Below are 26342 nucleotides of genomic sequence, written 5' to 3' on the forward strand. Positions count from 1 at the left end.
ATCTATTACAACAGCTATTCAATTTAGTCAGAGAATCTTGCAGACTTTTAGCGGATTTACAGGGTGTTCGGGATAAATTTGACAGTTTCGTAAGGAAAAAGAAAATCTTCTTTGTATCTATTAAATTTAATGAATTGACAAAAAACATTACAGGCAGAGTTAATTACAATACTATCAACAAGATTTACTCAAAATAACCACCATTAGCATCGATCACAGCTTCAATCCTGCTTCGGAACCTCGAACAAGCTGATGCTACAGTCTCCCTGGGAAGGGCCGCAAAAACTGTTTTAATTTTATCCATTAACTGGGCTTTTGTATTACTGGAAGTGCGATTGGTGTCTTTTTCAACTGCGCCCCATACAAAATAATCCATGGGGTTAAGGTCTGGGGAGTTTGGAGGCCAAACATTTGGACTGGTGAAGTCGTAGAAATTTTCAGACAACCATTTTTGACTTTTCCCAGAGGTGTGGCAAGGGGCCGAATCCTGCTGCCATACATACGGCCTACCATTGGCTACCCTTGTTATCCAGGGCTTGACTACAGTGTTTAGCAACTCCACGTAGCCATCTGAAGTCAACCTGAGGCCCTCTTGGAAAAAATGCGGAGGCATCACATTGCCTTCAGAGGATACACATCCGAAAACCATCACAGTTTGGGGAAATTTAGTCTGCATTACACGAGGAATGTCCTTTGTACTGTATGCAAGCCATCTGTTATTCTGCGTGTTGTGTTTTTGATCCTGGCAAAAGTTTTTCTCATCGGAAAAGAACCAGATTGTTTGTGGTTCCGCAGGATGTTTCACTTTGCTTAGAAGTTTCTTCGCGTTTATCAAACGTTTTTCACGGGCCTTTTCTGTAAGCAGCTGACCTTTGCGGCGCTTGTATGAGTAGTAGCGGAGGTCTTCATTGAGTGCAAGCTTCATAGTAGAGGCTGCAACATTCATTTCACGTGACAAAGCCCGAATTCCAATGCCAGGGATCTTCAACACCTGTTCCTGCAGATTTGCGAGGAATTCTGCTGTACGAACGCAATCAGATCGTCTGCTAGGGATCTTTCTTCTTGCTACATCCTCGTAGTCACCATTGCAAGTCTCTAGTTCATGCCTGATTGTTTTTACTGTATTCAGGGAGCATTGGGCAGCAGTCGAAATATCCTTATTTTGATGGCCGGCACGAATCATCATGATACAAGTTATTCTCTTCCATGATTCAGGTGGGTTCCAGCTATCCATCCTTTCTGACATCTTGTATATGAATGAAGAAGGGTCCAACCTTTTAAATGAAGAGAAGTGTGTGTTAATACATGTAACTTACGGAAAAATATAATTAATTATAAATATGTCAAATTTATCCCGAACACCCTGTATTTGGAAGTATAACATCGTCCGCATAAAACAAAGCTGGCATTAACATCTCCAATTTTGATATCATGTTTAATACCACTTTCCTTCATAATGTGATCCATAGAGATAATGAATAACAGAGGTGATAATGTACATCCTTGTCTCACAACAGATTTAACATTAAACCATCTTCCTGTACTTCCTTCAATTCTAACTGCTGACTTACAACTCAAATAAAGACTAAGTATTGCTTGATATAATTCCCTATTGACACCATATAACTGTAGTGTATTGAATAGCTTCTCTCTTGGCACCTTGTCATATGCCTTTTCCAGATTGACAAAACTTGAATACGTATCTTTGTTATATTCCCATGCTTTCTCCACTATTTGTTGTAAAGTGAAGACCTGATCCTGACAGCCTCTATTTGACCTGAATCCAGCTTGTACTTCGCCTAGCTTTTCTTCCACAATTCTTCTCAACCGTTTCTCAAGTATACTTGCATATATCTTACCAGGAGCACTCAATAGGGATATACCTCTGTAATTCTCACATTCAGTTTTATTTCCCTTTTTATATATAGGTACTATGAGAGCTGTACTCCAATCATTGGGAATTCATCCCTATATCCAGGCATTCTGAACTATGCAGTGCAGCCACTGTAAGACTTTTATACCACCATACTTCAGCATTTCTGGTCGAATATCATCTACTCCTGCTGCCTTTCCACATTTCAAGCCTTTGATGGCTTTTTCTACTTCAAGTATGGATATGTATTCCAGACTGCATGCCTGGTTCAGTGTTTTTCATCACTGTGCTGTCATCACTGCTTGTTTCATTTAGCAACTTTTCAAAGTAATACTCCATACTGCAAGAATATCTTTTTCTCCCTAATAATAAATTTAGTTTAATCCTTTATCCAAGTGTGTGCAAACAAAGTTTGTGCCTGAAAGCAAATCTGAAAACAAATCCCAACTCAACATCACCAGAGTTAAAGATCGGTACTATCAACATAAGAAGCCTGAGTGGCAAAGAAATGGAGCTAGCTGAGGAATTAGATAAGCACCAGATCGACATAATAGGGGTGACTGAAACAAAAAAGACAAAAACTAGTGAGATCTTTCTGAGCAATAAATATAAAATGTTATATTCAGGCAATGACATTCAAGGAAAAGAAGGAGGAGCCATAGTACTCAACACAAAATATAAGGCTAATCTTCTTGAATGGCAGGCAGTGTCAAGTAGAGTGATTTGGGCAAATATCGGAATGGGGAACTGGATAATGAGACTTATTTGTGCCTATGGTCCCACAGAAGGTTCTACTAAGGTAGAAGTGGAGGAATATTTTGAGGCTCTAGAGAAAGCTACTGACACAATGAAAAAGGAAAAGTTGGTCCTTGTTGGGGATCACTATTTAGTCTTGAGCTGGATAAAATTGAATTTCATAATGAAAAGAATGACATGTAAGAAAGTTTTAAAGCAAATAAAAGTTGAGTAGCTCACAGATGTGAACTGTAGACTAAAATACACAAAGATTATTGAAGGAAAAATGAAAGAGTTTGAGAATAGGAACCGAACCTTGAAGAAAACCCTGATTGATTCAGCTAGAGAGGCATGTGGTGAAGTTGTCTGCAAGGATAGAAAAATTAGAACTCTGTGGTGGACACAGGAAGTTAAAGAAGCAGTGAAGGAAAAGAAGAAAGCATATCAAAAGTTCCTGACAAATAAGTCAGCTTGTTCTCTTAGAGAATACAGAGACAAATGTAAGAAAGTTGAACAGTGTGTAAAACTAGCTAAACAAAAGACATGGGAGGACTTTAGCAAGAACATAGAAAATAAATATCAAGAAGGTGGCAAAATATTATTGAGGTTGTTGAAGAAGCTTAGGAATGGAGGAAAGAGTGCTGTAAAAGGAGTTAGAGATGATAAAGGTGAAATGAAAACGGGAGAAAAGATGTTGAAAGTTTATTTTTCACTTGGTCAGACTATAATAAATTTAGTTTAATCCTTTATCCAATTGTGTGCAAACAAAGCTTGCACCTGAACGTATCTTCAGGACTGAGGTAAAGTGATACAACACCGGGTGACTCCTTGCAATGGTGGAGCAAGCTACCAATACTTCTATCTCAGTATCTCCCATAATGCAAAACACATCTCCTTGCAGATATGTATAATGTTATGCATTCAGGGAAGGGCCATACCCAGACTAGTTTCGACCTTTATTGAGGTCTCTTCAGTGGGAGCCAGGCTTTATATATATGCTTTCAACAATCTTTCAATAAAACTAAACTTTCAACATCTTTCTCTAAATCCAGAGTAATTTAATAAAAAGGTGGCACACCGTTTGGCAGCTCCTATAGTTATATTCCCATGCTTTCTCCACTATTTTTTGTAAAGTGAAGATCTGATCCTGACAGCCTCTATTTGACCTGAATCCAGCTTGTTCTTCACCAAGCTTTTCTTCCACGATTCTTCTCAACTGTCTCTCAAGTATACTTGCATATATCAAATTATATGCAAATTTCTCAAGTATACTTGCATATGACAAGGTCATCTCCTGTAGGAGGAGATGACCTTGCTAATACTTTTGCCTTGGTATCTCCACTTGGGCCTGGCTCCCACTGAAGAGACCTCAGTAAAGGTCGAAACTAGTCTGGATAGTGGCCCTTTCTTTAATGCATAACATTATACATATCTGCAAGGAGATGTGTTTTTCATTATAGGAGATACTGAGATAGTGTTGGTAGCTTGCTCCACCTTTGCAAGTAGTCGCCCGGTGTTGTACCACTTTACCCCAGTCCTGAAGATACGTTCAGGTGCAAACTTTGTTTGCACACAATTGGATAAAGGATTAAACTAAATTTATTATAGTCTGATCAAGTGAAAAATAAACTTTCAACATCTTTTCTCCCGTTTTCATTTCACGTTTATCATCTCTAACTCCTTTTACAGCACTCTTTCCTCCATTCCTAAGCTTCTTCAACAACCTCAATAATATTTTGCCACCTTCTTGATATTTATTTTCTATGTTCTTGCTAAAGTCCTCCCATGTCTTTTGTTTAGCTAGTTTTACACACTGTTCAACTTTCTTACATTTGTCTCTGTATTCTCTAAGAGAACAAGCTGACTTATTTGTCAGGAACTTTTGATATGCTTTCTTCTTTTCCTTCACTGCTTCTTTAACTTCCTGTGTCCACCACAGAGTTCTAATTTTTCTATCCTTGCAGACAACTTCACCACATGCCTCTCTAGCTGAATCAATCAGGGGTTTCTTCAAGGTTCGGTTCCTATTCTCAAACTCTTTCATTTTTCCTTCAATAATCTTTGTGTATTTTAGTCTACAGTTCACATCTGAGAGCTACTCAACTTTTATTTGCTTTAAAACTTTCTTACATGTCATTCTTTTCATTATGAAATTCAATTTTATCCAGCTCAAGACTAAATAGTGATCACTTCCAATTTCAAATCCTCTGTACACTCTGGTGTCCTGCACCAGGGAGAAAACATCACTATCAACAATAACATAGTCAATGAAACTTTTCGTATTCCTTGCCTCTTCTCTCCATGTGAATTTGTGCTTATTTTTATGTTGGAACATGGTGTTAGTAATAACCAATCCGTGTCCTGAGCAGAAATCCAACAGGTATTTGCCATTATTATTAGCTTTGCTCTTTTCTCCAAATTTTCCCAAAACATTTTTGTATGTCTGACAATCACTTCCTACGCTGCTATTAAATCCCCAACAAGGACCAACTTTTCCTTTTTCATTGTGTCAGTAGCTTTCTCTAGAGCCTCAAAAAATTCCTCCACTTCTACCTTAGTAGAACCTTCTGTGGGACCATAGGCACAAATATGTCTCATTGTCCAGTTCCCCATTCCGATATTTGCCCAAATCACTCTACTTGACACTGCCTGCCATTCAAGAAGATTAGCCTCATATTTTGTGTTGAATACTATGGCGCCTCCTTCTTTTCCTTGATTGTCATTGCCTGAATATAACATTTTATATTTATTGCTCAGAAAGATCTCACTAGTTTTTGTCTTTTTTGTTTCAGTCACCCCTATTATGTCGATCTGGTACTTATCTAATTCCTCAGCTAGCTCCATTTCTTTGCCATTCAGTCTTCTTATGTTGATAGTACCGATCTTTAACTCTGGTGATGTTGAGTTGGGATTTGTTTTCAGATTTGTTCCAGTAGCTGACTTTTCGCCGTTCGCCCTGTTTCCCTGGCGAAAAGAACAGGGGCCTTGTTTAACCGGGTGACGCCCCAGCCGGCATGAAATTTTGTAATCTTGTACCATCATTTTGTATTTTGGTTTAACCAATAAGAATACAATTTGGTCGGCTAAATCCCAAATTGCCAGCCCATCCTCGTTCGTTCAGTATCCAGGTAGATACCCAACAGGGTGCACCATGAGAAAGTGAGGTTTGGACATTAGGTCAGGAGCCCTGGTCGGTTCTCCACATTCCTTTAAAGGCTATGTGGAGGTCTCCTCTCAGTTATAGAGCTTTGATCCTTAAGCAAGTATTCTTTTAATTCCAAAATGCATGACTTTACACTTTTCCACATTGAACTGACATCTATTATCTTTTGCCCATTTTGCCAGCTTATTTAAATCATCATATACAAAAAGGATTTATTTTAAGAATACAAACAATTACAAATACAAAGTATTATATTGGTAGGGTTATGCTTGAAGAAACTGATCACTCTAGTGAACTTGGAGTTCTAGTAGTCATATGGCAAAAATTGTAAATAGAACTCATAGAATAATGGCAATTCTCTAACGAACCTTGACATGTAAAGATAAGGAAGTCATTTTGCCTCTTTACAAGTTCTTGATTAGATCTCACTTGGACCGTTGCATTTGCATGCAGGTCTAATTTCTGTTGTAATTCTGATACAGTGAATAGAGTGCAAAGGAGTGTGACAGAAATTATAACAGGATTGTGGAATACCGATTATGAAGACAGATTGAAATTTGTTGGCTGCGAACAAGAGAAAGGAGGTAATGTCATTGTAACTCACATACTTCTGAAAGGGTTATAGAATTTCAGTAGTTGAAATTTTTCATTTTATGGAGGGATTGGAAGGATGTGAGGACATCCATGGAAGTTGAGAATGAGTGTTGTCAAGAAGGGGGGGGGGGCTAGATTTTTCTCTCGTAAAGTAGTGTGTGATTGGAATGGATTGCTGTTGAATGTTGTGTGTGTGTAAGAAGCATCAATGAATTCAAGAGGTATGACAGCTGATGTGAAAGTGTGGCCTCCCTCGATGAGCTGCTGCCTCCCTGGAGGTCTCTATTAATAATAAAGTATGTAGTGAATGAAATCTATTGAAGGCATGTATTCTAGCTTTTATTTATGTACTAATTTTATTACTCTAGTAATCAGTGTTTCAACATATTTGAAGGATGCAGTACTTTTAAATTTCAGATTATCTGTAGTAAACTGGTCATTTTCCCCTTTGATTGTGATTTCTGCATGCATTTAAATATTCAGTTTTATCCTGGTTGATTTGTAATCGTAGTTTTTCAGCTGCATTTTTGAGTTTTCTAAATGTTCTAATGTCTTCATAGCATTTTCTTTGACAAGGCATATATCTACATATCTTAATATTACTGTTCTGTTTATGTATCTTGTACAATTTCTTGAATACATCTTTCTAATGCTAAATTAAAATAGATGTGTGAAAGGGCATCTCCTTACTTCAATCTTGTTTTAATATCAAAAGGTTCAGATCTAATTCCATTATCTAATACCATGTTTCTGTTGTCAGTGGTGCAAATTTTGATTAAACATATTATCTTATGAGGTATTCCTAGTTCATCTGATATTCCCCAAAGGCCTTCTCTATGAATGCTATCATATACTTTTGCAAAGTGTACAAATAAAATATGGAACTGCAGATTATATTCCCATTTTTTTCGTAGTATCTAAGCATAAATATTTGGTCAACTATTGATCTGTTTCTTCGGAATCCTGCTTGATAGTCACCAATATTTTCTTCAGCATAAAGTAAGATTCATTTTAGTATAATATTGGATAAAATTTTGTAGCCTGTTTGACAGTAGCAATATTCCCCTGTACTTTTCACATTCTTGTTTGTTTCTCTTTTTTATATACTGGAATGATTACTGATTCTTTCTATTCTGTGGGTATCTCTTCTTTTTCCCACATTAAATTTACCAGCTTATGTGTATGATTAGTTAATTCAGCTACTATTCCATTAGTACCTGGTGCCCTGTTGTTTTTGAGTTGCTTTATACTTCTTTCATCTATTTCAGCTAGAAAAGGTTTAAATATCTCTTGGTTACAAATATAATAAGTATTCTGCTTGAAATACTCAGCAGGTTCATCACAATTTAGGAATTTGTTAAAGTACCCTCTCCACCTGTTTGCTATTTCATATCTAGTGGCTAGTATTTGTCCATTTTTGATTAAAGTTATTTTCATATGTGGGCCACTTTTTTTGTTTTTAATTTCAGGAAAAAATTTTCTAGGATTATTTACTGTAAAGTATTTCTGGATTTCTTCTACCTGTTCATGTAAAAATTTTCTTTTCTGTTGTCTTATTGTTTGATTGGCTTCCTTGCTACTCTCTTTGTATTTCTGAGTTGCATAATTAAAAGCTGGGTTATTAAGCCAATTGCTTCTATCTTTTTTCTTTACTGCCAGTTCACATTCTTCATTGAACCATTTTTAGCACTGTATTTTACTTTGAATTCCAATTGAGTTTTCTGCTGCTACTTTTATGCTATCCTTGATATGATTCCAGATGTTTTCAATATTTTCATTCCCTTCTGGTTGCATATTTTTCAAATTCTGTTTTAATCCACACTCATATTTTCCTCTCCTTTTTCTGCTTTATCTACTTTGTTAATATTGCATCTCAGTTGATTTGCATGTGCTGAAAAATATTTACTGTTCATTTTATCCTTAAAAAGAGACCAATTAGAAAATAGTCACTATGGCACTCAGATATTCTTCCTCATGAATGTAGTGCTGCTTATTATTAAATTTCTGGATGGAGCCAAATTTCAAAACGATTATATCCTGTCCGGAAATTTTGTTTTTCCCTAGGATTAATTCCAGTTTTTCCATAGAATTCATCTTTTATTCCCTCTTCTGTAGGTGCATGTGCATTAATAAAGGTTATCTTGAACCATTTTGCTTGTACTCTTAGCTTGCTTATTCTTTCAAAAGCTTTAGATTTAATCAGTGATGAGCACAATTTTTTCCTAATAAAGAACATACAGAAAATAAAAATAGTATAAGCTTAATGTGGACCATATTGTAAGATATGAGTCGTCAAAAAGTGTTATTGGAAGAATAGAGGGAATGGGGGAAGGATGACAGTGACATAAATGGTTCAAAACCATAAAAGATGACAATGGATATTAACAAGGATTTTTTATTACTCATTAACTTGAAACTTATACCAACTAGATTTTCTGATATACACACACAAAAAAACTAGTGGTTTCTTGGGTTTGTAATTATTGTGAAAAAAGATATAAAAATAGATAACAAAATAAATAACAGCACAGTTGTATAAGAAATTAATATATTATATAAAAATTAATATATAAAATTAAATAAAATAACTAAAATAAATTCATCCTGAACAGATCAGGTAAAGACTGAAGATGATTGTTGGCAAAGTTAAAATCTGAGACATTAAAAGATTTAATGATAGATTTCCAGATGTCATTTAATATAAGTACTTGGTTTCTGTTGAGAAATCTGTGTGAATGGATAACTGCAACAGATTCTTTTAGGAGTCTGGAGTTAAAATTTTCTTCTAAATACAGCCTGATAGAAATATTCCAGTCTGCTGTATGTTCAGTAGTTAAGGTATGGTGGGCCAAATGAGATTTTTTTTTTTTTTTTTTTTTTTTTTTTAATGCTCAACATCTCCAACATGTTCTTTGTTTTTCACCTCAAATCCATGGCTTGTCTATCCTGTGTAGGACAGACTGCATGAACATAGTATTCTATAGATTTCGTTTGTAAAGGGGGGGGGGCAGTCTCTGTATTAGACATTCCGATTATGGAGAGAGGGATGGTTTGAAAATAAAATCCTGTCAACTTTTTTTTTTTTTTTTTGAATAAACATTAAAATTAAATAAATGTTCTATCTCAAGATGATAATTTTGTAAAATTGAACTCATTCAATTCCTGAGGGTGTCAATGATATGTAGATTTTGAGAAGGTTGGTGAAGGGACAAAGCATGAAGATACATCCTGTGTCAGTAGGACTACAATATATCTCCAGAATGATCCCATTTTCAGGTTTCTTTGTGATCAGGACATCTAGGAATGGGAATTTACCATCCTTATGGGATTTTCATGATAAAATTAATTCTAGGTTTAAATGAATTGAGAGAATGAAGAAATAGCTGTAAACTTGGGATGTCATGTTTCCGAATAATGAAGGCATCAACATTTCTCCACTGGCTTGAGGCATCCAATTATAGGCCAGTTTATTTTATTTCTATATATCATTTAGATTATGCAAACCATAGCACTAACACATGCTATGTTTAAATTCTTTTACCTGCAGATAGTAAAAAAAATAAGATGCAAAGAGAGTGAATGAAATATTGAGACTTGCCTTTGCCATGGCTTGAACTTGTTGGGACTTTGAAAATTGGATTGTCAAGAAGTGTCAGTGAGAGGAAATAAATGGTCTGTTAGCGAATTGTATTTATTCATAATGACTTTGAGTTTAACTAGGCACAGTTAGCTATCATATTCTTACTGTATTTTCATACTATTTACCATTTTCATGGTTACCATTTTGGTCACTGGATTCTCCAACATTATACTCTAGAAATCCAGGAAACCAAATTTCTGCAGAGTAGTCTAGACATGGCCATAGCAGGTCTTATATAGGTGGATAATAACTTTCTTATCTGAACTTTTCCACAGGTTCTTCAACATCCAAGTGATCTTTTGAGCTATTTTGTTCACTTTTGCAATAAGCGCCCTAAATTTCATGTCGCTGTCTAGTACCAATTATTCCTCAATCCCTTGCCAATCCTTGTCAAATTTCCTGCAGTTCCTTTCCATCCTGTGGCTGTTGTGCACAATCTCTATATCATCTAAATTATTATTTTCTTTCTTAGTTTTTCATAATCTGTCCACAATTTGATATGTTCTTCCTGTTTCATTAATCACAAATTAAACAGCAGCAGCTCCAGTGTGAAGCCTGCAGCACTCCTCTGGTCAGTTACTTATTCCACATTCAACTTCTTCATATATTACTCTTTGATGTCTCTCAACCACTCTCTATCCATGTCACTAACTTCATATCCATTTCCATTAGCTCCAATTATATCATAGTTATACAGTAATTACTAAAAAAATAAAGAACCAGAATGCTTCAGTTCAGCAATGCAAAATTATATAAGCAAAGTAGATATTAGATCCAGCATTATTTCAAAGCTGAATATAGAAACTCTCTGGTCATCTTACCTTACAAAACTTTCATAGTTTCTACATTCAGTTTGGAAATAATGCTGGATCTAATATCCATTTTGCTTATATAATTTTGCATTGCCAAACTGAAGCCTTTTGGCTCTTTATTTTTAGTAATTACTTTTACTCACCAACTGAGAGTTCGCTTACAAAAAATTTATTTTTCTGACATTTCAAGGAACTTGAGATGTCAGAAAAATATTATTGTACTGTACGAGAGTTTTTGCTGTTTTAAGATTTCTGCTTTTGAGTATCTGGGATTGGTGCAATGTTTTTGGAGTATTGGGGCTGTGTTAATGAATGCTTTTCCCTGGAATTTGAGTGATTCTGCTCAGTGGTAGGGTGAGCCTGTCACTGAGTGGAACAACCGGTGAGTTAAATGATCCTTTGGTCATTCGTTTAGAGTGGTCTGGAGGATTGCCTAATTTTTAGAGAGGCCTTTCCTTGTATACAGTGCCTGGTCTCTGAAGAGAACTAATAGTTCAAAACAGCTGTCAGGCCAGTGAAACTTTATCAAAATTGGCTAATAAAAGGTGAATATATAGATGCTCGACACCAAGGCAACTCGTGAATGCCAGGGGAGTATATTCCCATAAGCTCTCTGGTCAACTTACCTTACGAAACTTTTATAGTTTCTACATTCAGCTTTGAAATAATGCTTGATCTAATATCCACTTTGCTTATATAATAATTATACAATATCCTTTATGCAGTTCAGCTGTTACCTTATTACAGAAAATGGGTTAACAAAGTAGGTTTACAAAGTCACCTTGCCTCCTATAGATGTAGAGCCTTCATAGTTTAGTCTGTTTTGATGATGCCCTTTAGTTGGAAAGACCTGGGTTTGAATCCCATCTAGGATGCAAAGAACCTTTATCACAGCTTTTCAACTGAAGGTGAATTTAGCCAATCTCATACAGAAGTGGCAGAGGTTTTCATCTCAAAAGGTCAGGTTTTTCATCTTGCATAGTTGGCAAACTGGCTATTTGAACTCATACATTAACAGACATAATACAAACATATCATTCAGGTGTGAGATTTTGAACTTGCCAGTATAACAGACAAAATTAAAAGTGCCAGGAAATTACATTCTTGTTTAATCTTTTATTCAAGGGTAAGCAAACAAAGTTTCACGTGAAGGACTAGGCTACTTATATATAGAATCTAATGACTTCACACTAATTGCCTTGGTATTCCATAATGCAAAGTGAGCATGTGCGTGCATGCAAGTGCATGCATACTTTCAGGTGTATATAATCTACATTATGAGAAGGACCAGTACCCAGACTGGTTTCAACATTTATTGAGGTCTCATCAGTGGGAGCCAGACCCAGAAGAGATACCAAAGTTGAAGTAATGCAGAAGTCATATATTTCCCATATACAAGTAGTGAAAAGGTGTCGCACCTTATTATTAATATACTCTGGATTAGAGCTAGCTGTGGAAAGTTCACTTGGTTTTAAATTTCACTACTTGTATATGTGAAATATATGACTTCTGCATTCCTTCAACTATGTATCTCTTCTGAATTTGGCTCCCACTGATGAGACCTCAATAAAGGTCAAACCTGGCCTGGGTAATGGTCCTTCCCATACTGTATAGCATTATATCACCTGAAATAATGTGCTTTGCATCATGGGATACTGAAATAATTAGTTTCTCTATACAAGTAGCCTGGTCATGAAAATACTTTATGTGCAAACTTTGCTTATACTTGGATAAAGGATTAAACAAGAATATTATTTCTTGTCATCTTTCAACGATATGGCAGACTGATGTGAGAATTGAAGTAGATGAATTGGAGGTGCTTAGCATATTGAAAAATATCAATGTTTTGTATCAAATATTGGCCCATGTGGTATGAGATTGTTCAGGAGAACTGCTAGTGCCATTCATAAAGTTGTTTAATCTAAATCTCAGCTCTGTAAATGTTTCAAGGATGTAGAAAGAGAAGGTAAGACATATAAAGATGACTCCAAGACAGAAGTAAGAAATTTCAGATCATTTGGTATCTACTTCAGGAGTGGTAGTTACTACATCAGAAAAAAAAGGTAGAATTCAGGAATGGGTGAATAGGAATACAACACTCTATGATGAGTAACACAGTTTTGTAAAACTAAGTCATGCCTTACTAATTTACTCATATTTTATAAGTGACATCAGAATTAGATAAGGGAAATGGCTACACCATGCTTCTGCATGGTGTAGCCATTTCCATTAGCTTCTGCAAAATCATATGACTGAATACTGCATGGATAACTATTCTGTAAATTGGAGCAAATTGCAAGGGATATAAATTTAGCTGGTGGCCAGAAAGTGGCAGGTGAGGGAGGTTGACAGTCAACCAGTCAACCCCCCCCCTCCTCTGAAAATTTCAGACTAGCTAGTATGTGGAGTGTATAGTACATATATACTGCTACTGTACGTGGTGAAGTGGAATCTAGGAAAATGAGTGCAATAAGTGGAGTGCCTCAGAGCTTTGTATTAGGGCCACAGCTGTTTAATATGTATAATAATGATGATTTAATTTAAATGATTTAAATGGTTTATTCATCATAAATTAACTCTCAATAGGTATGAATGTATCCCTAACATATCCCTTCATTTCAATATCTTATTTATACCAAATTGAAACCTGTCTGCTTCACATCGTAGTATTTTATTATGCACCCACTGAGAGTTCACTTAGAATGAATTTAACTTTCTGACATAGCATGCTATGATATTGAAGATTTTTGCCCTCTTAAGGTTTGTCCTCTTCTGGTTGTACAGCTGTCAGGCCAGAGAAACTTATCTAAGCACTAACAAAAGGCAAATGTATGGGCTTCTTGACAGAGTCAGTGTCTTAAGTAGTGCAAAGCAAGACAACTCTGATTCCAAACATGGTGTATTCTCATGAACTCTGGTAAATTTTGAAATTTAAGTTTCTTTCCGTATAAATCGATACATACAAAATATGGATGAATACATAATATTCTTCATTTTGATATCTTATCCCAAATCGAAGCCTTTCAGCTCTATACTAGTATTTCACGTATAGAAATACTAGTATAGTATTTCTATACGTGAAAGCTTTTTAAGTTTTTTTTCAATCTGAGATGCAATATTATTACAAGAGATACCACTGATTAATTTTCTTTACAGAAAGCTACTACCATCAAGATTTACATAAACACTTCTACATTATATCTTCTACACTGCTTGAAGATACATATCAGAAATTTGTGTATGTCACTCAATGCAAGGCTGTCAGCTTTTTAAGTTTTTTTTTCAATCTGAGATGCACTATTATTACAAGAGATACCACTGATTAATTTTATTATTATTATTACTTTATTCATTTATTTTGTACCACTTGTTTGAATATTGTAGTCTTTAATGGAATAGTCTGCCTTCTTTAACCAGATTATGCATTATAAGTATGCTACTTGTACATTTACTTTAATTATAAATTAAAGATACCAAGAAATTATATACTTGGTTTAATCCTTTTTCCAAGTGTAAGCAAACAAAGTTTGCACCTGTAGTATTTTCAGGACAGGTGCAACTCGTGGTTAAGGTGTTATGACTTCACATCACTTGCCTTAGTGTCCCATAATGCAAAGCACTTCTCCTTACAGACATGTATAATATAATACTATACATTATGGGAAGGGTCACTACCCAGACTGGTTTCAACCTTTATTGAGGTCTCTTCAGTGGGAGCCAGACCCAGAGGTGATACTAAGGTCGAAGTAATGCAGAAGTCATATTTTCTTATAAGAGTTTCTGAAAGGTATCACACCTTAGTATTAAATTACTGTGGATTAGAGAAAAGTTGTTGGAAGTTTTTTCACTTGGCTATGCTATAAATTAAAGATACCAAGAAATTATATAATTGGTTTAACCTGGACAATGAGACTTATTTGTGCCTATGGTCCCACAGAAGGTTCTACTAAGGTAGAAGTGGAGGAATTTTTTGAGGCTTTAGAAAAAGCAACTGACACAATGAAAAAGGAAAAGTTGGTCCTTGTTGGGGATCTAAATAGTAGAGTAGGAAATGATTGTGAGACATACAAAAATATTTTGGGAAAATTTGGAGAAAAGAGTAAAGCTAATAATAATGGCAAATATCTGTTGGATTTCTGCTCAGGACATGGACTGGTTATTACTAACACCATGTTCCAACATAAAAATGTGCACAAATTCACATGGAGAGAAGAGGCTAGGAATAATAAAAGTCTCATTGACTATGTTATTGTTGATAGTGATGTTTTCTCCCTGGTGCAGGACACCAGAGTGTACAGAGGATTTGAAATTGGAAGTGATCACTATTTAGTCTTGAGCAGGATAAAATTGAATTTCATATTGAAAAGAATAACATGTAAGAAAGTTTTAAAGCGAATAAAAGTTGAGCAGCTCTCAGATGTGAACTGTAGACTAAAATACAGAAATATTATTGAAAAGAAAATGAAAGAGTTTGAGAACAGGAATCAAACCTTCGAGACTCAGTGGCAAACTCTGAAGGAAACATTGATTGATTCTGCCAGAGAGGCATGTGGTGAGGTTGTGTGCAAGGATAAAAAAATCAGAACTCCCTGGTGGACACAGGAAGTTAAAGAGGCAGTGAAGGAAAAGAAGAAAGCATATCAAAAGTTCCTGGCAAATAAGTCAGCTTTTACTCTTACAGAATACAGAGACAAATGTAACAAAGCTAAACAGTGTGTAAAACTAGCTAAACAAAAGTCATGGGAGGACTTTGGCAAGAATATAGAAAATAAATATCAAGAAGGTGGCAAAATATTCTGGAGATTGTTGAAGAAGCTTAAGAATGGAGGAAAGAGTGCTGTAAAAGGAGTTAGAGATGATAAAGGTGAAATGAAAACAGAAGAAAAAGATATCCTTGAAGTATGGAGTAATTACTTTGAAAAACTGCTAAATGAAACAAGCAGTGCTGACAGCACAGTGATAAAAAACACTGACCAGGCATGCAGTCAGGAATACAAATCCATACTTGAAGTAGAAAAAGCCATTAAAGGCTTGAAATGTGGAAAGGCAGCAGGAGTAGATGATATTCGACCAGAAATGCTGAAGTATGGTGGTATAAGAGTCTTACAGTGGCTGCACTGCATAGTTCAGCAAGCCTGGACAGAGGGACAAATTCCCGATGATTGGAGTAGAGCTCTCATAGTACCCATATATAAAAAGGGAAATAAAACTGAATGTGAGAATTAAATTACAGAGGTATTTCCCTACTGAGTGTTCCTGGCAAGATCTATGCAAGTATACTTGAGAAACGGTTGAGAAGAATTGTGGAAGAAAAGCTTGGTGAAGAACAAGCTGGATTCAGGCCAAATAGAGGCTGTCAGGATCAGATCTTCACTTTACGATAAATAGTCGAGAAAGCATGGGAATATAACAAAGATCTGTATTTAAGTTTTGTCGATTTGGAAAAGGCATATGACAAGGTGCCAAGAGAGAAGCTATTCAATACGCTGCAGTTATATGGTGTCAATGGGGCATTATATCAAGCAATACTTAGTCTTTATTTGAGTTGTGAGTCAGCAGTTAGAATTGAAGGAAGTACAGGAAGATGGTTTAATGTTAAATCTGGTGTGAGACAAGGATGTACATTATCCCCTCTGTTATTCATTATCTATATGAATCACATTATGAAGGAATGTGGTATTAAACCTGATATCAAAATTGGAGATGTTAATGTCAGCTCTTTGCTTTATGCGGATGATGTTATACTTCTAAATAAATCCGCTACAAGTCTGCAAGATTCTCTGACTAAATTGAATAGCTGTTTTAATAGATATGGTATGAAGGTCAGCAATAAAAAGACAAAGACAATGAAAATAGGCAGAATCATTGAAAATGTCAACTGTGTTGTGAATGGAGAACCTGTGGAACAGGTAAAACATTTCAGCTACTTAGGCACAATTTTTAATGAAGATGGTAAACTAAATATAGAAATAGACAACAGAATCAGCAAAGCTGGTATCGTGGGAAGTCAATTGAATAAATTCATATGGAATAAGAAAGAAATTAGTCGGAACACTAAATTAGCTGTATACAAGACAGTGTTCAAACCAGTTTTAACTTATGGATCTGAGTGCTGGGTCAGAAGTAAAACACTTGACCAAAGACTAGAGACCGCAGATATGAGAGTCCTGAGAAAGATTATAGGTGTGAACAGATGGCATCAATGGCAATATCATATTAAAAATGAGGATATTAGGAAAGAAAAAAGAACTTGACATTGTCAGCATCCAGGAGTGCGTTAGCAGAGCTAATCTCAGATGGTATGGTCACTTAAATAGAATGGGCGAGGAAAGATTAGCAAAACAAGTGTTCTCTTCCAGGTTGGCAGGAAAACGACCCAGAGGAAGACCAAGATATAGGTGGATTGATACGGTACAAGGTGCCTTAGACGATAGAAATATAAGATCTGATAATGTTGGAGTCTTGACAAGTAACAGACTGATTTGGAGGAAAATTGTAGATAGGAAGTTAGTAATGATGTAATTTTTTCATGTAGTACTGTCATATCCTGTACACCCCTTGAGGGTACATGGCAGGAATTTGATGATGATGATGATGATCCTTTTTCCAAGTGTAAGCAAACAAAGTTTGTGCCTGAAGTATTTTCAGGACTTGGACAACTCATGATAAAGGTGGTATGACTTCACATCACTTGCCTTAGTATCTCATAATGCAAAGCACATCTCCTTACGGACATGTATAATACTATGCATTATGGGATAGGTCACTACCCAGACTGGTTTCAACCTTTATTGAGGTCTCTTCAGTGGGTGCCAGACCCACAGGTGATACTAAAGGTGATAGCCAAGTGAAAAAAAACTTCCAATAACTTTTCTCTAATCCAGAATAATTTAATAAGGTGTGACACCTTTTGGCAACTCGTATAAGAAAATATGACTTATGCATTACTTCAACCTTAGTATCACCTCCGGATCTGACTCCCACTTGAAGAGACCTCAATAAAGATCGAAACCAGTCTGGATAGTGACCTTTCCATAATGCATAGCATTATACATGCCTGTAAGGAGATGTGCTTTGCATTATGGGATAGTAAGGCAGGTGATGTGAAGTCATAAGACTTTACCAATGAGTTGCCCCAATCCTGAAAATACTTCAGACACAAACTTTGTTTGCTTACACTTGGAAAAAGGATTAAACCAAGTATATAATTTCTTGGTATCTTTAATTTACAGCATAGCCAAGTAATAAAAACTTCCAATTACTTTAATTATAATTACTTTAGTAATGTATTAAACATGTTCTAAGTACTGGTGTATACATTTAATGATCAAGTTTTTCTATTTCACAGGACAAAAACCTTTCAAATGATACAACTCAAAGTGATCTTGTTAAAGAGCAGGTGCAGCAGCTATTAATAGAAAATAATGAAAATGAACTACCTCTATTGGAAAACAGTGACAATGACTTTCTAGTGGGAAATGGTGAACCGGTATTTAGAAATAATCTTAATGAACCACCAAAACCAGGTGTGTATAGACACTTAACAGGAAGCATAAAACAAGTTTTTATTTCTTTGGGAAGTTTTCAGTATTGATACCACACTATGATGTAAATAAAGAGTTTAATTTAAAAAAAATAAAAAAAAATTAAAACCCGACAAGTTTCATAAGTCATAAGACTTACATATCATCAGGGTACCAGTACAAAAACGTTTTACACAATAAAAGACTATAAACAATTAATTACTCAAACATGTAGAAAGGCTTATGTGTTCGTCGTACATGTTGTTTTATTTTTGACGGTATATATCAGAACACAAAATTATAAGTAAATAATAATTTATTGACTTATTGCTGATTTTTCGCTGGTGTTATAACCAGCATCTTCAGAGCACAAAAACACAGTTTGTCACAATACGCGAGACTACAACATCATCATCATCAAATTCCTGCCATGTACCCTCAAGGGGTATACAGGATATGATAGAACCACACGAAAAATTTACATCATTACTAACTTCCTATCTATAATTTTCCTCCAAATCAGTCTGTTACTTGTCAAGACTCCAATATTATCATTATCAGATCTTATATTTCTATCGTCTAAGGCACTTTGTACAGTATCAATCCACCTATATCTTTGTCTTCCTCTGGGTCGTTTTCCTGCCAACTTGGCAGACAACACTTGTTTTGCTAATCGTTCCTCGCCCATTCTGTTTAAGTGACCATACCACCTGAGATTAGCTCTGCTAATGCATTCCTGGATGCTGACAATGTCAAGTTCTTTCCTAATATCCTCATTTTTAATATGATATTGCCATTGATGCCATCTGTTCATGCCGCCAATCTTTCTGAGGACTCTCATATTTGCTGTCTCTAGTTTTTGGTCAAGTGTTTTACTTCTGACCCAGCTCTCAGATCCATAAGTTAAAACTGGTTTGAACACTGTCTTGTACATCTAATTTAGTGTTCCGACTAATTTCTCTCTTATTCCATATGAATTTATTCAATTGACTTCCTACCATACCAGCTTTGTTGATTCTGTTGGCTATTTCCATATTTAATTTACCATCTTCACTAAAAATTGTGCCTGAGTAGCTGAAATGTTTTACTTGTTCCACCAGGTTCTCCATTCACAACACAGTTGACATTTTCAATGATTCTGCCTACTTTCATTGTCTTCGTCTTTTTATTGCTGACCTTCATACCATATCTATTACAACAGTTATTCAATTTAGTCAGAGAATCTTCAGACTTTTAGCGGATTTATTTAGAAGTGTAACATCATCTGCATAAAGCAAAGAGCTGGCATTAACATCTCCAATTTTGATATCATGTTTAATACCACTTTCCTTCATAATGTGATCCATATAGATAATGAATAACAGAGGTGATAATGTACATCCTTGTCTCACACCAGATTTAATATTAAACCATCTTCCTGTACTTCCTTCATTATTAACTGCTGACTTACAACTCAAATAAAGACTAAGTATTGCTTGATATAATGCCCCATTGACACCATATAATTGTAGCTTATTGAATAGCTTCTCTCTCTCTCTCTTGGCACCTTGTCATATGCCTTTTCCAAATCGACAAAACTTAAATACAGATCTTTGTTATATTCCCATGATTTCTCCACTATTTGTCATAAAGTACATATCTGATCCTGACAGCCTCTATTTGACCTGAATCTAGCTTGTACTTCACCAAACATTTCTTCCGCAATTCTTCTCAACCGTTTCTCAAGTATAGTTGCATATATCTTACCAGGAACACTCAATAGGGATATACCTCTGTAATTCTCACATTCAGTTTTATTTCCCTTTTTATATATAGGTACTATGAGAGCTGTACTCCAATCATTGGGAATTTGTCCCTCTGTCCAGGCATTCTGAACTATGCAGTGCAGCCACTGTAAGACTTTTATACCTCCACATGAATATCATCTACTCCTGCTGCCTTTCCACATTTCAAGCCTTTGATGGCTTTTTCTACTTCAAGTATGGATATGTATTCCTGACTGCATGGGTCAGTGTTTTTTATCACTGTGCTGTCATCACTGCTTGTTTCATTTAGCAAATTTTCAAAGTAATTACTTCATACTTCAAGGATATCTTTTTCTCCCGTTTTCATTTCACCTTTTTCATCTCTGACTCCTTTTACTGCACTCTTTCCTCCATTCCTAAGCTTCTTCAACAACCTCCAGAATATTTTGCTACCTTCTTGATATTTATTTTCTATGTTCTTGCCAAAGTCCTCCCATGACTTTTGTTTAGTAGTTTTACACACTGTTTAGCTTTCTTATATTTGTCTCTGTATTCTCTACGAGCCCAAGTTGACTTATTTGCCAGGAACTTTTGATATGCTTTCTCCTTTTCCTTCACTGCCTCTTTGACTTCCTGTGTCCACCATGGAATTCTAATTTTTCTATCCTTGCAGACAACTTCCTCACATCCCTCTCTAGCTGAATCAATCAGGGTATTCTTCAAGGCTTGCCATTAAATCTCCAATGTTTGGTTCCTCAAACTCTTTCATTTTTCCTTCAATAATCTTTGTGTATTTTGGTCTACAGTTCACATCTGAGAGCTGCTTAACTTTTATTCACTTTAAAACTTTCTTACGTGTTATTCTTTTCAATATGAAATTCAATATTTTCCTGCTCAAGACTAAATAGTGATCACTTCCAATTTCAAATCCTCTGTACACTCTGGTGTCCTGCACCAGGGAGAAAACATCACTATCAACAATAATATAGTCAGTGAGACTTTTCTTATTCCTTGCCTCTTCTCTCCATATGAATTTGTGCACATTTTTATGTTGGAACATAGTGTTAGTAATAACCAGTCCATGTCCTGAGCAGAAATCTAACAGGTATTTGCCATTATTATTAGCTTTGCTCTTTTCTCCAAATTTTCCCAAAACATTTTTGTATGTCTGACAATCACTTCATACTCTGCTATTTAGATCCCCAACAAGGACCAACTTTTTCTTTTTCATTGTGTCAGTAGCTTTCTCTAGAGGCTCAAAAACATAAGTTAAGACATAAGTCTCATTGTCCAGTTCCCCATTCTGATATTTGTCCAAATCACTCTACATGACACTGCCTGCCATTCAAGAAGATGAGCCTCGTATTTTGTATTGAATACTATGGCTACTCCTTCTTTTCCTTGATTGTTATTGCCTGAATATAACATTTTGTATTTGTATTTTGTATTGTGAGACTACAGCAACATGGTGTAATCAACGGGTTAGTTTAACAAAATTGTAGCAGCAACACAAAGACTAAAGTCCTAATTAGGCACCCTCTATCTGAAAAAAAAAAAAAATTGCAGTTACTACACAAAGACAAAAGTCCTAAAAAAACAGAGAAAAAAAATCCGGTACTAGTTATGTCTTAAGATGACTGTCTCCCAGATCTTAGGCAAATATATACAGCCATATTTGTTGAGATTTGGAGTATGTTTCAAAGCTTCTGTTGCTTCTAAGAACAATCTCTCCAACTTGTAAGAGTTTATGTGCAGTACTTTTGTTTTCTTCCAGTATCATATATTATATATTTTCTTCTGCATCAGTGAACATAAAAGATACATCCGACACTATCATTATTGCATGTCCGGCCTAGCAGACCATGCTTTGGATCCCCCCCTGCACCCAGAATCAACTAGAAGAAAAAAGTACTGCACATAAACTCTTACGTCAAAGAGAGAGATTGTCCTTAGAAGCAACAGAAGCTTTGAAACATACTCCAAATCTCAACAACTATGACTGTATAAAGTTGCCGAAGATCTGGGAGACAGTCATCTTAAGACATAACTAGTACTGGCTTTTTCTCTCTGTTTTTTAGGATTTTAGTCTTTGTGTAGTAACTGAATTTTTTTTTTTTTCCTTCAGATGGAGGGCACTTAATTAGGACTTTAGTTGCTGCTACAATTTTGTTAAACTAATCTGTTGATTACACCATGTTGTTGTAGTCTCGTGTATTGTGACAAACTGTGTTTTTGTGCTCTAAAGATGGTGGTTATAACCAGCAAAATATCAGCAATAAGTCAATAAATTATTATTTACTTATAATTTTGTGTTCTGATATATACCATCAAAAATAAAACAATATGTGTGACAAACACATAAGCCTTTCTGCACCTTTGAGTAATTAATTGTTTATGGTCTTTTGTTGTGTAAAACTTTTTTGTACCAGTACCCTGATGATGTAAGTCTTATGACTTATGAAACTTGTTGGGTTTTAATTGCTTTTTTTTTTTTGTTAGTTTTGGGATTTTTTTTTCTCTTAGTTAGTAGGTGAATATACAAAATTATTTCTTGAGTGAAAGATGACACCAAATTTTTTGACTATGTGGAGAACCATGAATGTGATCTTCATATCTTTGTGCATGTATGCCAGGAAAAGCTGTAGGTAAATAACTCCAGAAAATATCAGATCTTTTTTGGCAATCTAGGTTTTATCACAGGTTAAAAAGTGAATGTATCCTTTTTTTTCTGAGAAGAAATAAAGAGTGTGTTTTGATAACATAGGAGTAATTAGATTTTTCTTACTTCACTGAATAATTGACTGTACATTGATGTTTAAGGCATTGACTGAGATCATGGAATAGGATGTTTAAGCATTGCAAGGTTTGTCAGGTTGAGTAGGCAGAGTACAGTACATTCATCAGCAAGGCTATGGATAGTATTCAAGTTAATGAGAGGGGTAGAACAGAACCCTGGATTTCCTGCTTTGGAAAAATCTAAAGGGAGAAATCCATCTATTTTAATATATATGAATTGACACTGGTTATCCAGTTGTAAAAAAAAAAAAAGGATAATAGGCAATCCATAATTTGGGCAGGTGTAGACAAATCACAGACAAAAGGTATAAAACTAGTTATAGACCTAAAAGTGAACTGTTATGTTTATTTTACAAATACAAGAAGCAGAAGTAAGGGAGATTATTACACTTGTTAATTCCCAAAAAAAATTGTTCGATGAGAATGATATCCTGGCTGGAACAGAAATGGAGAAGTATGTTTTTTTGTATATAGAAAGGACTAGAAGGGATGGAGAGCTGTTAATGACAACAGGGGAGTTTTCTCCACTGAACAAGGTGAAGTGCAAGGGGGTGGGGGTTTTTTTTCATGGTTACACAATGGTCGGCATTCATTGGGTAGAAATTATGAAGACAAATTCCTGTGCCCATGTTTCTTCTTCTTTAGCTGCTCCCATTTGTATGTGGGGTCGCTGTTTCTGATGGGTCTTCTCCACTGGTTTTGATTGTAGACTGCATCTTTGTTCAGGTTTTTCTCCTTCAGATTTTCCCCTACATTATCTTTCCACCTGTTTTTTGGTCTACTTCTTCCTTGTATTTCCCATCATTATCATGATACTTCGTCCATTATATTTTTCATTCATCTCATTACATGTTCATACCATCTTAATCGCACTTCTTGTATTTTGTTTGTAATTGCAGACACTTTTACGCTACCTCTGATGTGTTCATTCCTTACTTGATCTTTCCTTGTTGCTCCACACAGCCATCGAAGCATCCTCATTTCTGTAGCACTAATTTTGCTTTCACTGGGCTTCTTCATAGTCAGTGTCTCCATTCCATATAACATTGTAGTTTCTTTCCAATTCTTCCATCCTGCCTGAATTCTGTTATTGACTTCTCTTTCCACTTCACCTTTACTATCCACTACTGAACCCAGATATTTGAATTTATTTACTTTCTGATGACCTCTCCATTCAGCACTACATTCTTCAGTGTCAACATTTTGACCACATACACACACACACCAGATATTCAGTTTTTCTTCTAGTAACTCTCAGTCCTCTTTCTTCTTATACTCTGTTCCATCTTATCAGCTTTTGTTCCACTTCCCGTCTTGTTTCTGTGCACAGTACAATATCGTCTGCATATAACATACTCCAAGGTGCGCTCTCTCTCTCTCTCTCTCTCTCTCTCTCTCTCTGTGACTTGCTTTGTCAAAGGATCTATTACTAGATTAAAGAGAAAAGGACTGAGTGCTGATCCCTGATGTAAACCAACTGTTATCTTAAAACTCTGTTATTCCCAAACAGCTCCTAACTGTTGCTTGCACATTTTTGTACATTTCCTGTATCAGTCTGACATATTTTTCTGGTACTTTCTTTTTTCTTAGACTCCTCCATATCTCTTTTCTAGGCACTGTGTCAATATGCCTTCTCTAGATTTATAAAAACGACATGTAGTGGCCTTTATCCTTCCATATATTTTTCTATCATCTGCCTCAGAATAAATACCTCTTTGCCCATGTTTCATCTGGCAAAATTATTTCTATCTACAAAAAAAAGGTACAACCATGAGCTCATCCCCCCCCCCATACATGCATGCACGCGCGCACACACACACACACACACACACAGTAAACTCTTATATAAGAAGGCTTTGAGTTATGAGCTCTAGATTCAGAATGTCTAAAACAAAAGTTTGGCCCAGATACATTGACGATATATTTACACTTTGGTCCATTGCAGCCAAACTTTACATTACTAAGCCACCTGAACAAACAACATAAACAGATCCAATTTACCATTAAAAATGAAAACACTTTCTTTTCTGGACACTAGTCACATCTTCCCTTAGGCTGCCTTTTCATCACTGTCTGCAGTAAACCTATGCATACAGGCCAATACATAAACTCATACCATCATCCAGCAAAAAAAAAAAAAAAACTAGAGATCATTAGAACTCTCAAAAATAGATCGTAGCAATTTCCTGTGATGAACAGGATCTGAAAAATAAGTATCAAATTATAAGCAAAGCATTTGTAAAGAATGGATACAACAGAAAAACAATCGACATAATCCTCCACGTGAATGCTACCAAAGATAAAAAGATTACAATAATGTTCAGGGAAATATCTGAAAAATAGAACTGCAAAAATACAGTATTAAAGCAACATTCAAACCACCACAAAATTAAAAAGCCTACGCAGCTCTTCTGTGTAGCTAAGTGGATGGGCATTTGCACGCCATGGCGCTTGACTGCACGAAGGAAGACTTTGTTTCAAATCTAGTCGTCGATTAGAGGAAATTTTTCTAAGCTTTTTTTTTCGACCGGTTCCCAAGTTAGTTGGTCTCTGGCACGGGCAAGCGGGTTTTTTCTCCTGGAAACTTGGGTTTTTCATCCCGGAAACTCGAGAAAATCGATCGTAGAACCCACATTATTTTAGACATTAAATATATTGTGTTAGGGTTGGGGACCACAAGATGGCAGCACTTGTTGAGCCATCTCGCTTCACTGCTTGCCACTTAATTAGTGATATCCTTGGGCTAGCTCTATCTGATTGTCTGCCAGTGGAGATTGAATTTCCCACTCAGTCTTCAAAAGTTAGATAGGGCTAAATGGCCTTGCCTACTCCCTATAAGGGAATAAAAAGGCATTAGCTGATTTTTGATTTTGATTTTGGCTCAGCTCTTCTAATTCACCCTACATAAGGGAAACAGTATGTATAATTCTATTAAGAAAAGATCTCAAATGATACATGCAATCCCTTCATTATGGAAAATCAGGGCTTTTGATTTTCCATAATGTTGTAGGTTGTAGCTTACTAAAGTAAATTGTGATGGAGCTTGTCTAATATAAAGGAATTCATGCATATACATGAATTCCTTTATATCAGGAATTCATGTATATGCATGAATTCCTAATATAAAGGTTGAAATGTTGATTATTTTTTATCTTAGCTTTAAGTAAAGTAATTGCTCTAATAAGCGAGTTTGCCTCCATAATTTCTATACAATGAAGGAGGAAATAATGGCAGCATGATGTTAAGGTGGAGATTGACAGGTGGTGATATTTAATCAGATGTTGCTGAAGGCAAGGGAATGTGGAGGGTGGTGATAAAGGAAACTTGGGTTAGTGAATAAGAGAGAGATAATTGTTATGGGTGGTTATAAATATGGTAATACAAATTGGAATGAAGAGATAGAATCTGGATATAAGGAAAATTAATTTTTTGGGTTCTTAAAAGACAACTATCTTAGGCAG

The 26342-nt window shown here is 35.6% G+C and overlaps 1 protein-coding gene across 1 annotated transcript in view; it reads left to right on the top strand.

The window, feature by feature from the left end:
• Positions 1-26342, top strand: part of LOC150109717 (uncharacterized) — a 490804-nt gene that overhangs the window by 318447 nt on the left and 146015 nt on the right. The window contains exon 18 of the mRNA XM_090403072.1: positions 18166-18343. Within this exon, the coding sequence (XP_090259198.1) occupies positions 18166-18343 (178 nt within the window). The remainder of the gene's footprint in view (positions 1-18165; positions 18344-26342) is intronic.

Source organism: Typopeltis vanoorti, chromosome 2 (genome assembly GCF_054136105.1).
Source record: "Typopeltis vanoorti isolate ZY-2024b chromosome 2, IOZ_Tvanoo_1.0, whole genome shotgun sequence".
In the NCBI taxonomy this organism is placed as follows: Eukaryota; Metazoa; Arthropoda; class Arachnida; order Uropygi; family Thelyphonidae; genus Typopeltis; species Typopeltis vanoorti.